This window comes from Cnephaeus nilssonii (assembly GCF_951640355.1).
Source record: "Cnephaeus nilssonii genome assembly, chromosome: 14".
Lineage (NCBI taxonomy): Eukaryota > Metazoa > Chordata > Mammalia > Chiroptera > Vespertilionidae > Cnephaeus > Cnephaeus nilssonii.
In genome coordinates this window covers 24,157,385-24,170,387 of record NC_137085.1, presented here as the reverse complement: position 1 = coordinate 24,170,387, position 13,003 = coordinate 24,157,385, and the positions used below count along the sequence as shown (strand labels likewise).

At 41.2% G+C, this 13,003-nt stretch overlaps 1 protein-coding gene across 1 annotated transcript in view; it reads right to left on the bottom strand.

The window, feature by feature from the left end:
* Positions 1-13,003, bottom strand: part of GRIN3A (glutamate ionotropic receptor NMDA type subunit 3A) — a 145,983-nt gene that overhangs the window by 90,160 nt on the left and 42,820 nt on the right. Inside the window, exon 2 of the mRNA XM_079790269.1 lies at positions 5,441-6,045. Within this exon, the coding sequence (XP_079646395.1) occupies positions 5,441-6,045 (605 nt within the window). The remainder of the gene's footprint in view (positions 1-5,440; positions 6,046-13,003) is intronic.

Sequence of the window (13,003 nt, the reverse complement as noted above, 5' to 3'; positions counted from 1 at the left end):
TGACCATATAAGCATAAAAATGAACATGGCTTGGAGGAGAAAGAGTCTCTAGCATGTTGGGCCATTTTTTAAGGCCAACTGTGGACGGGGCCTAACAATGCCAGCTAATGCCGAAGGATAATCACTATAGAGCGGGTGTTGTCCCAATGAAGAATAATCACCAAGGTGGGGGGGGGGGGGGGAAGGATAAAAGTTATAGATAATAGGAGGAGCATGTCCTCTCCTGGTTGGAAAATAAATAAAGAAGGTTGTAAGTTTCCTGACAGCAGAGTCTCAGTCTTCTATTCTTTGTGTCTCCTGCATTAGCCAAGGGCCTAGCCTCATATATGTAAGCTTCAACAAATGTTTGTGAATGAATAAGTTAATCATTACCTACTTAATACAGAACTGAACTATAGAACCTGTTCAAAGAAGAAAGGCAAGCCCGGCTGGTGTGGCTCACTGGTTGAGCATCAACCCATGAACTAGGAGGTCACGGTTCAATTCCCTGTCGGGGAACATGCCGGGGTAGCAGCAGTGCAGGAGGCAGCCAATAAATGATACTCTCTCATCACTGATGTTTCTCTCTCCCTCTCCCTTTCCCTTCCTCTCTCTGAAATCAATAATAATAAATATGTTTTTTTTAAAAAAGGCAAGATTCCATATTCTACATAGAAACTAGAATAACTATCAGGACTGTGATTAATTAGCCAAAGGATCAGGGGCTTCTTAGACCAAGGGGAACAAGGTGTGTATCAGTGTGGAGACTCTTGGAATTCTTAAAGTTTAATTGCCTTTGACCAGGCTGTGCATAACCCAGGAATAATAGATTCATTAGGACCCAGGTTTTCAGGTAAACATGGGCAAATCCTAATCCTAGGATCAGCAGGTAAGTCCCCCAAATCCTATTCATTTTCACCAGAGTCTTGTGTTTAGAATGCAACAAAGCAATAAATATGGGCAAGGTTAAAACCAATTTTCAGATATACAGAAATTTATATCCTAATAGATTTTTTAAAATGACTTGCAAGGTTTTCATGCTATATTACCGCATTTGATTAATTTGTTACAGGATTATGATTTTATAATATGTCATGGCTAATGTTCTGCTTTTCAAGTGATATCCAGTATGCATATAAAATTCAAATTCCTTAGCTTGGCGTAAAAGCCCTATGTGGCATGCTGTCAAATTAACTACTTTTCCAAAATCACATCAAATCCTCTTCATATGCAATGTATGCTCCAACTGTACTCAATTTCTCTTTCGGGTCTCGGTGATTTTGCATTGTCTGTGAATTTGCTCCAAACAGTGTTTCTCCCTCATCACCAAGCCTCAGAGAAGAGTTAATTACTTCCTCCTCTGTATCTTAACATACCTCTATTTTTAAGAATCACGTATCCTTTGTTTTATAACCATTTAGTTACTTTTCAACCTCATGCGCTAGGCTGTCAGCTCCAAAATGGCAGCAGGCAAGTCTTCATTTTGTCTACCTCACCCTAGTTCAACAAATACTCATTGGCTGCCCCAAACATCCATGCATACATATTTATGAAACCATTACCAAACAATGTATCCGATTTCATTGCTTTAAATTGTTAACATTTAATAAAGCAACTTGCAAATAAATTGTTAAAGATCATGTTAAGAACACCCCTCCACCCCCCCAAACCCCCAAGTGGTTTTATCTATATTTAGTTGTGATTGACATTTGCTCTGGCCTGTGGAGACCCAGGAAGAGTAAAATCCTTTAGACCTGTAATTATATCTATGTAGTCTGCCATGAGAAGTGGTTTTTCTAGTCTAAAAAGGCTATGCTGGAAAAGCCATGCTTTTGGTGATTTCATTAACATTTAAAAACGTTAACAATTCTGTCAGCCCAAACTGAAAATGACTGCGTGAGAAATGAAAGCTTGCGTAACTCTGACACTTGCTCTTCATGGCTCATTATCCCCAGGGCTTTCATTACGCAGCTAGGAAGCGGGGTCAACGTCACAGAATTCGGGAACCATTAAGAAAATTACTGCATGCAGATGTGACTTTAGAAAAGACTTGATTTTGGCAACCTAAGAAAGAATGATGAAAAATCCACAGATGTTTTATAGCTTAAGGCAGACTTTATCCAGGGTTTTGCCCACTTCCCTTGACCTTTCCTGATCAGGTTTAAACTTTCTCTTTGACGGCATTCCCAAGGAGTTTAGGAAGTCCTGGGCATACTTCCTGAAGTTCTCTGAGTTCATTCTCAAACACATCCCTGGAGGTGAGAATACTGTCATGATCCTTATACATTTGAATTGCAGTCGGGCTTCAAACCTTACGATCTTCTTTTAGAGCTTTTATAGTTTATGGAAATAGCCACAAGAACAAAGATTATTCACTAACCTAACATTTCATTTAAAAAAAAACAAACAGAAGAAAACTAGATGGAATCTAGGTAAGTTAAAAAAACAACTATTTTTAATTTAGACAAAATGTTGTATATCTATCAACCACTTGTTTTTCTTCTGCAGCTACATTTGACGTAGGATGTAAACATAATGGAAAATGTATTTTCCTTCTATTTATTTATTTATTTATTTATTTATTTATTTATTTATTTATTTATTGTTAATCCTCACCCGAGGATATTTCCCCCCCATTAATTTTTAGAGAAACTGAAAGAGAAGGAGGGAAGGGAAGAGAAAGAGAGAGATAAACATCAATGTGAGAGAGATACATCAATTGGTTGCCTCTTGCACAAACCCTGGTTGGGCCTGGGGATTGAACTGGCCACTCAGGTAGGTGCCCTTGACCGGGAATCGAACCCATGGTCCTTTGGTCCGAGGGCCAATACTCTAACCACTGAGAAAAACCAGCCAGGGCTCCTTCTTTCTGCATCAATTTCAATAAATGCTTATTAAGTGATTGCTATATGCTAGGTATTAAACTAAGCTGGGTAATATTTCCACTTAATAAAATTCATATTTTGGCTCACAAGTCAGACACAGGCAAACAGTGATGATTTGTACATAATTTCATGTACAAAGTGCCATGGGATCCTTATGGAAGAAGATATAACTCACATATAAATTAAATCTGGAGAAGCCAGAAAGATCAGTATGATCTTGATAAAATAACCCCTTAAGCGATATGTTATAACCCATGTCAATAAATATTTCTCCCTGTAGTTTTTAAACATTTTTAGGATCCAAACAGAATCATTTTTCTTGGGCTCTCCCTTGTACATGAGACAGAAAGATGCTAAATAACTTAATGTAGTTTTTACAAGTGGCTTTTCCTGCCTGCTATTTGCAATTGTCCTTTCAAAATAATGACTATTCTGAATTATAAATAAAAACGTTGCTTATGTTTTTGTTATGAGGGTGAATGTTTCTTATTCTAGATAAAATTCTGAGCCTCGCGTATATACTAGTTCAAAAACAGTAGATTAAATCTGGACATAATCTATAAAATAAAAATATTCATAGAATTTATCTTGTGGAATTTCAAATACAATATGAGAAAAAGGAAAAGATCTGATTATGGTAGAACACCTAATTTTATCATTAAAAGGTTCCTAATAAATAATTTTTTCATTTTATTAACAATCTTCTTTAGGAAGTATATAGGTTGTACTTAAAACTCTGCCATATATATGGCATTTAGCATGTTGCCTTGCACATAGTAGGTGCTCAATCCACATGTGTAAAATTGAATGTAAAATGCTTAGGCCCTCCTGACCTTTCATTAAACCATCATATCTTTCTAAAAAGTAAGACACTATGAGGTTGTCTTGTGTTTCTCAATATGGTCAGAGGCCCTGTTCTAAGAGGATTGCCTAAAAATGGGTTCAAGCCTAGAGCTAAGCCTTTTCCTCTGAAAGACCAGTAACACTATGATTTGGCTTCTCTGATCATAGGTGATCCTCTTCAGAAAAAAATCTAGGCCCTTATAAAGTAACCTTTAAGGATATTCTCCTTTTGGGGGATCATGAAAACCATTTCTATAAAATGGGTTATTGTTTCATTTAAATGGGCTTTTTCATTTTAGCTTCTGAGCCAGACTGAGGAAGTAGAGAGGAAATATACCTAAATTAAAAATATATATACATATACATATATATATATATACATATACATATACATATATATATACTATCTAATAAAAGAGTAATATGCAGATTGACCATCACTCCAACATACAATATGGATGCCCCCATGTGGACACAAGATGGCCACCACAGGATGGCCAGCAGGGGAGGGCAGTTGGGAGGCACCAGGCCTGCAAGGGAGGGCAGTTGAGAGGGACCCAGGCCTGCAAGGGAGGGAAGTTGGAGGCGATCAACCCTGCAGGGGAGGGCAGTTAGGGGTGACCAGGCCGGCAGAGGAGGGAAGTTGGGGGCAAACAGGCTGGCAGGGGAGCAGTTAGGCATCAATCAGGCTGGCAGTGGAGTGGTTAGGGGGTGATCTGGCTGGCAGGCAGAAGCGGTTAGGGGCAATCAGGAAGGCAGGCAGGTGAGCAGTTGGGAGCCAGCAGTCCTGGATTGTGAGAGGGATGTCCCAGATTGGAGAGGGTACAGGCTGGGCTGAGGGACACCCCCCCGCTCCGTGCATGAATTTCATGCAACAGGCCTCTAGTATATATATATATATATATATATATATATATATATATATATATATATGTGTGTGTGTGTGTGTGTGTGTGTGTGTGTGTGTCTGCATGTGTGTGTGTGTATAATACTCTTGTAGGAACTCTTAGTTTGTTCTCTTTCTATGTATGTATGTACCTACCTACCTATATATCTGTCACAATGTCTCCATGGATAGTAGGATCTACTGATTACATTAGTGAATATATAACAGGAAACCAGAGCTCAGAGAAGTAAGGTAACTTGACCAAGTCATACAAGTGACAGAGCCAAATTCAAGTTCAGAGTCTGGTTCCAGGTTCTATGCCTATAACCCCTATGCATCCTGTCTCAAGCACCTGGAAGGAGAGAAAAGTCTATATCCTGCTTGACTAAATGTTTGTCCAGGTCTGTTGCTAGGGGAAAGTGTGGGCAGGGATAGAAATATTTTTGTATATTTCTATGAGCTGAGCATCATGTTAGGTACTTTTCATATATAATTTCAAGGTATCTTTATTATTATATCAAGCTATTCAATATTATCCCAGTTTATTAATTAGCAAACTGAGGCCCAGAGTTGTTAAATAACTTGCCAAGGGGACATATAGCTAGTAAGGGACTAAGCCAGGGTTCATAAGTAGGACTGAGTGTTCCCCACTACACACCATATGCTAAAAGTCTACAGATCAAATTCTAGATGAGAGATCATGAAATACTAGCCTCATGTAACCAGAAATATTACTAGAGCTTGAAGTTTCTCAGAATCAAGGTTTTTGCAAAGGAGACAGACAGGGACATTTTACTTCCTGTCCCAGCCCGGTGAATGGGGATGTGACCCAGGCCTTGCTTCCTACCTTGACAGATATTGTCCTGAAGTGAGGTTTGCAGTTTCCACATCCATGCAGTTCATTGTGCTGGGAATGAGAGCAAGTTCTGGCTGGATCATGGTGGCTGAGGCTACAGCTCTTGCGACCAATTCCATGGCATCTTGCACATAGTACTCAAAGACCGACTGCGTTTTTTTCCCATGAGCAATGAGCCCTAAGGGAAGACCTTCTGTCCTCAGTTCCTCGACGTTCTGTGAGTCCCCCAGCACCCAACGAAGCTCAGAGGGCATTACCCCAAACTGGGTGGTAATCTCGAAAATCCGCCGGATACTGTCCATGTGGCAGCCAAACATCACCATTGTGGGCGTGCTGTTCTTAATGCTCTCAAGCTGGACCTGCAGGAAGCTTAGGAGGTCCTCGGTGGAGGAGAGGTTGGCGGTGATGTTGATGATAGACCCGAGGTGGAACTTGGCGTTATCCTGGGTGAGGAGGAGGAAGTCGGTGATGTTCCAGTCTTCCTGGCACAGCAACAAGCTAAAATTGTACCAGTTGTTCATGGTCAGGATTGAGACAGTGACATCAGCATCAGAACTTAATGAATTTTCTAAACTCAGCTGTAGGTGAAGGGGATTCTGTATTTAAAGATATGAAAAAGAACAATTAGAAAGTATTGGCCAAGGATTATAACATAGGGTACTTTTGCTTTCTAGTGAGGCTTAATCCTCACATTTTCCCCTGTAATATTTAAATGCACATCTGAGATAAAATTCCCATAATTTGGAAAACTATGTTTCCTATCTAATGGAATTATTGATTCCTTACAACTGATTTCCTTATAATTTTTGCTAAGATTATCAGATGGTTCTTAGTGTAACTATTGGGGTGACACAACCATATATACATTTGGTCTTTAATTTTTATCAGGCCTGTCTATTTTCTTCCAGACTGTGCCCTTTATGCATCCCATTTCTAATTATTACTGGTATTAACCTGTTTGTTAAATTTTCCTCTCAGGTGAAATAGTTGAAAAAATTACATTTGCTTTCCTTTAAAATTAATAGCAGGTACTTATATAAGGACTAGAGGCCAGGTGCACGACATTTGTGCACTGGGTGGGGAGGGGGAGTCCCTCAGCCCAGCCTGCTCCCTATTGCAGTCCGGGACCCCTCAGGGAATGTCCGCCTGCAGCAGAGGTGGGAGAGGCTCCCGACACACCGCTGCTGCTTGCCAGCCCTGAGCCCAGCTTCTGGCTGAGCAATGCTCCCCTTGTGGGAGCATACTGACCACCAGGGGGCAGTTCCTGCATTGAGCGTCTGCCCCCTGGTGGTCAGTGCATGTCATAGCGACCGGTTCTTCTGGCGTTTGGTTGATGGGCATATTAGGGTTTTATTATATAGGATGGTGTGGGAAATGGATGCATCATAGTTTCTGAGACTTCTAGCTGCTGAGGAAGGCACTTCTAATATTCATGGTGCTATGGTCTGAATGTTTGTGTTCCCCCCAAGTTCATATGTTGAAATGCTAATGCCCAGGAAAGTGATTAGGTCATGAGAACAGAACCCACATGAGTGAGATTAAGGCCTGAGAGGCTCGAGAGACCTTCCTTTCCCCTTCCTCCATGTGAGGATAGTGATATGTTGGCTGCCTGTGACCCAAGAGATGGCCCTCACCCAACCATGCTGGCACTGTGATCTTGAACTTCCAGCCTCCAGAGCTGAGAAATGCATTTCAGTTATTTACAAGCTACCCGGTCTGCATTCTAGCAGCCTGATCAGAATAAGACATATGGCATAGTTAACAACACATACACTAAGATTCAGTTCAATATTGAAGGCTTGCTTACATTTCTGTATCTACTGAGAATGGATTCTTGCTGTGAAATGTGAAATGTGTCTTTATGTAGCTTCCATCACAATTTCATCTACTTATGGAACTCACCAATTCCATGAAGGAAGAATATCTTATTTGAAAAGTCACAAATTACTAATCAAATAAGTGGAAATAGTCCTCTAATGAATAAACTTATTAAAGTGTTCTTCCCAAGAGCAGACATTTGACACATTTATCCTTCCATATTGACATCCTGAGGATGTTTAGCACAAATCCTTACACGTATTAGGTGCACAATAATATTGGCCGCATTGAACAAAGTATGTTCCCATTGGGAACTATTAGACTATTGAACTATTTCTGAGAAACTGTCCAACATTCAAGTCAATAATATCAGTAGAGAAAGTTTCAAGCCCTTGAACAAAAGGAAGTGTGGCCTTTCCTTACCCACCAAAAAAGTGTCATAAGAAATAGGATTTGATATGTATAGAATAAGGATGAGGATTCCAAAGGGATTTATGGGAGACAAACTATGGCCAAAGGCAGTAAATGAGCACAATAGGTAGGATGGAATCTTAGAACTTATTTTGAGAATTTGACTGTCCTTCCAAATTAAGCTGTGGGCAGGGCTTGTAATGATAAAAGCAAAGCATTTAGGGGATCAGCTATAGGCTGCATGCCATGGGGAGAGAGGAACTGAGCCCTCTAGGATCTTGATTAAGTGCTGTTAAACTGGAAGCCAGTGCTGGCAGTGATAGAAAGGGGGATGGGAAAAGTGTGTGGTTTTTTTTAAAAATTAAAATCTAATGACAAGATTAGATATGAGAGGCAAAAAAGAGAAAGGTGTCAAAAACCAGGAGACAGTATCCAGAGGTAGTTCCTGGTTTGCAGGCTGGGGAAGCCCTGGACGATCTTGAGATAAGAGGAATGAAAGCTTTGCTTCCTCACTCCTACTACTGATTCATATAAATTGCTCCAGAGAGTTTTTTCTGTCCTCCTCTTTCAGCTTTCTTTCTTTCCTTCTTCCTTTTTATTTCTTCCTTTGCCTTAACTCTAGAAGCAAAGAGCACGGGAATGCAAGCTCCATATTTAGCTGGCAGAAACAAACTATTCCCAACTGTTTTCTTGGCTTCAGCTCCCTATTCTATTGCCAGTTTTCTTTCTAAAACATGAATATGACCATATCATTCTTCTGCACCACAACCTCTGAATCACCCATAGGACGTATTTCAAAATCAATAGTATGGCTTAAGAGGCCATTCCTAGTCTTTAACCTCCAATACTCCAAATATGCACACCAAGACAAGTCACAGTGGACAGTGCATTTCTCTTGTGTCAGAGCAAGCATTTCCACGCCTACACAAATATGATATCCTGGTCTCGCCACCTGGAAATGCATTTGCTTGTATTCATCGTCATCCTTTAAAACTCAGCCTTTCCATGCAGATTTCCAGAAACTAGTTTATGTAGTGTTTATGACTGTTTCTGTTGCTACTGCTGCTAATCTTTTATCTTTTATCTTTTCTCTCACAATATTTTGGCCCTGTTGATTTCCGGCAGTGATCAACTGGGTTTTTGTTTGATGGTTCCTCTGACTGCTGACCAACAGAATTAATCATCTCATGTCTGTGTCATGGGGTCATGTCCAACCCTTTATTACAGAACTCTTCACACCATAGTGTAGCTATTTGGTTATGTGGTTATCTATCACACTAGATTGGAAGCTTCTTTAGGACAATACTTAGGAATATATCCCAACCACTTCTTCTAGCATAGTTCTTATTCAACGTGAGAGTATTTGTCAAACAGGATTCTTTTTTTCTTGGCTTCAAGTCCTGGGCTATGATCATAATCTCTTCCCTGAAAGACTGAGAAGACCATTCCTAGCAGAACTTCTAGATCTGGTATTTTGTCCCCAGTTGCAACAAAGACCCATCATACACTTTCCATGAAGGGATTCATTAAACAGTATGTGAGGAGCAAGCTCTAATGGAGACAGGGAGGAAAATGTTCTCTTCTTGCCAGATGCAGGCTGGCCCAGAAGGCTGGGCCCCCTCATTGCTCCCATGTGCCAGCCACACAGGCATGCCATTCTAACCCATGTCAGGACACATCTTAAAGTGACTTGACCCATGGGCCTTTATTAAGTCTGCAAATATTAAGTCTACAAATGCCAAGGTTCTCCTTCACACGCTCTTACCAGTACAGAGGACTGGCCGAAAGCACAGGCTTCCAAGTCCTACAAATTTGGGTTTGGGATCCAGGCTCCCTTTCTTAGTAACTGCAACCTTGGGAAAATTATTCTTTCTGAGCCTCATTTTGGTCATCTATTAAAGGAGGCTGATCATTGTAGTCACCTCCTGAGGCCATTGTGAGGATAAAATAAGGCAACATGCATAAAGCACTAGGGACATCGGTAGCTATTATGAGATTTTAATTTGTTTTATTATTAGACTAGAGGCTCAATGCATGAAGATTCGTGCAAGAATGGGCCTTCCTTCCTCTGGCTGCCGGCACCACCTTTGCTCTGGCAGGAGCTGCCTTTCCGCCTTCCCACACTGCCCAGAGGCCCGGAGCGGCTGGGGTGGTGTCCCGCCCTACCCCCGGCTGCGTAGTGCCTGTGTATGCAAATTAACCCACCATATTTGTTGGGTTAATTTGCATACTCACTCCTGATTGGCTGGTGAGTGTCACGAAGGTACAGTCAATTTGCATCTTACTCTTTTATTAGTGTAGATTATAATTTCTGGGCAAGGTCCATGTATTATGTTTGCCTGATTCCTTAATGCAAACCTTTCATTTTTTTATAGGCCTGGGCTTTTAAAGGAGTAAGATTTAATTTTCAGGAAAAAACTGGGAAAGGGGGAAGACTGTTCTAGGAAAAGTTCAATAATTATGATTAGTAGGGGTAGGTGGATGCAAGTGTCTCACTATACAGGCATTCTCTAACTGAGACTTTAAAAAAAAATAAAGAATGCATATAAAAACGATTATTCACTATATATAGCTAAACATATGATTTAAAAAACATACATATTTAACCGAAATAAGGCAACATATGCTTAAATTCCGGCTGCATCATTTAGGAGCTCCGTGGTCTTCTACAACTCATTCAGTATTTTGGAGTAAAATTCTTCATCTTCAAAATGAGATGAATTCACTTTGAGAATTAACTATGAGAAGGAGATAAACACATGGAAAGTGCCTGGCACAGTGAGGGTTGGTGGTGGTGGCTGCTACAATCTGCTTGAGTTAAGTTGTGGCGTTGGAAGTGCTTGCTAAAGTGACTGACTGCGGGACAGCTTTTCTCTTTGCTATTGTCCTTTTTCCTTTCTCTTGTCTCTTTTCAAACAATGGTCCCTGAAATAGGTGTCTTTTACAAATACCAATTACACAAACTCTTTACCAGGAAAACAGCCACTCTGTCTCAGGCTGGGGGAGGCCATTCATTTGGCAGATATTATGTTTACAGCAGAGTACCACCCGCCCTCCCCGCCCCCCCCCCACCCCCAAGCCTCTTTCCAGTTCCAGTGTCACTTCACAAGTCAAGGAATTTTTGGTGCCAACTGCGGGAGATCCCCCATCAATCTTTGTTGTCCCTGAGAGTACAGATTAAGCTATTTTCTGGATCAGTAAAAGTTTCATAAACAGGATTGGCTGCAGTGAAGAGCTTGCCAGAGAGCTTTGAGATATTCCCTTGGCAGAAGAAAAGAGGTAATGAAACCAGGTTTGCTGTAAGAGTGGAGAAAAGATGAAATTCTCTTAGCTCTTTCCTGGCAAGCAAACCTATTCAGTTTTGCCTTCTAGGCCAAAACTCAGAAAGCTCAAGTGAACATAATATTTCCACTCCTTTTAACAGAGATGAAATCCCATTCCTTTCATAAGTCTGCTGTTGCTAAAGTGTTTAAGGAGCCCAGAACCGACTTTCTATGCTGCTATAGCTACTGCTCAGCCAAAGAGGCCGCAGGAAGTTTTCTGTTTCTCATCTCACACCTCATTTGACTTATGTGATATAGAAGTCATTTTTTCTGAAAATTAAAGCTTATTCCTTTAGAAGCCCAGGCCTTTAAAGAAATTAACTACTTTTAGGGCTGCATTAAGGATACAGGCAAACATAATGCATGAACCTTGCCCAGAAATTATAATCTAATAATAATACAAATGAAAAGCTAATACTAGCTACTGATGTCCCTAGTGCTTTATGTATATTCCCTTATTTTATCCGAACAATGGCCTCAAGACGTGACTGCAGTGATCAGCCTCCTGTAACAGATGACCAAAATGAGGCTCAGAAAGAATAATTTTACCAAGGTTGCAGTTACTAAGAAAGGGAGCCTGGATCCCAAACCCAAATTTGTAGGACTTGGAAGCCTGTGCTTTCGGCCAGTCCTCTGTACTGCTCCCTCCATTTGATATGAGCATGCGAAGGAGAGCCGTGGCATTTGTAGACTTAATATTTATAGTTCCAATTATTTGCAAGTAATCCTAAAGGCCCATGGTTCAAGTTACTTTTAGGATGTGTCCCAGCATGGGTTAGAATGGCATGCCTTGTGTGGCTGGCATATGCGAACCAGTCAGGGGGCTCAGCCTGCTGCCCAGCATGCACCTGGCTTCCCAGCGTTTTTCTTCATTCACCCTCCCATTTGTAGCAAATTTTGTGAAATCAAAAGAGTTGAATTTCTTCATTAACAACAATTTAACAAAGAAATTCAGTTGTATAATTAATGACATTTGTTTTGTGTTTGGTAGAATAAGAAAATTTGGAAAAACTCAATTTTTCATTTAGATGCTACTGAATTTCATGGTTGAAACTATCATCCATAATGGTGTCCAACCAATATGTATGGGGGTGTCCACAAAGATCTCAGAACATATCCCTCAGGATTTTGAGTGATCCTATATAATAAAAGCCTAATATGCTAAGTGTCTGGTTGACTGGTCAGCCGTTCAACCAATCAAAGCATAATATACTAATGATATGCTAAGGCCGCTCAACCGCTCACTAGGATGTGCACTGACCACCAGGGGGCAGACAGTTGACTGGTTGACCAATCACTATGATGTACACTGACCATCAGGGGGCAGATGCTCCAACCAGTAGGTTAGCTTGCTGCTGGGGTCTGGCCAATCGGGACTGAGTGAGACAGACTGGACACACCCTGGAGCCCTCCTGTGGTCCCTCCCCAGCTGGCCAACCTCGTCCCTCCCTGGCCCCGATCATGCACCGGTGGGGTCCCTCGGCCTGGCCTGCATGCTCTCACAATCCGGGACCCCTCAGGGGATGTCGGAGAGCCAATTTCGGCCCGATCCCACAGGGCCAGGCCAAAGGACCCCACTGTTGCACGGAGTCATGCACCGGGTCTCTAGTACATTTATAAAACAATATATAACAGAGTAGTAAAATAGAATGGATGCTTTAGAAGGTATCACTCTGGTGTCATGGTACACTTGGCATAATATTGCCAATCATGCTAGGTGTGGTCTATTTCACTGCAGCAATATTGGGGAGGCCGGTTTGACCTCCTGGAATAGAGCCAACAGTGGTAGACTAACCCAGTCTTAGGAGGGAGTGTTGGCATGCCTAACACTATATTAAAAAAAAAATGGCTGATTTACTCATCCAACAAAACATGTGTTGAAAGCCTATTACCAGCCAGGCCATGGATTCTGAGATACATGTCTTCAGGCAGAAGAAACAGTAGGAGCACGCATGTGGTTCCCTTTGAACCAACTCAATCCTTCTTTCCCTGGGCCCTATTT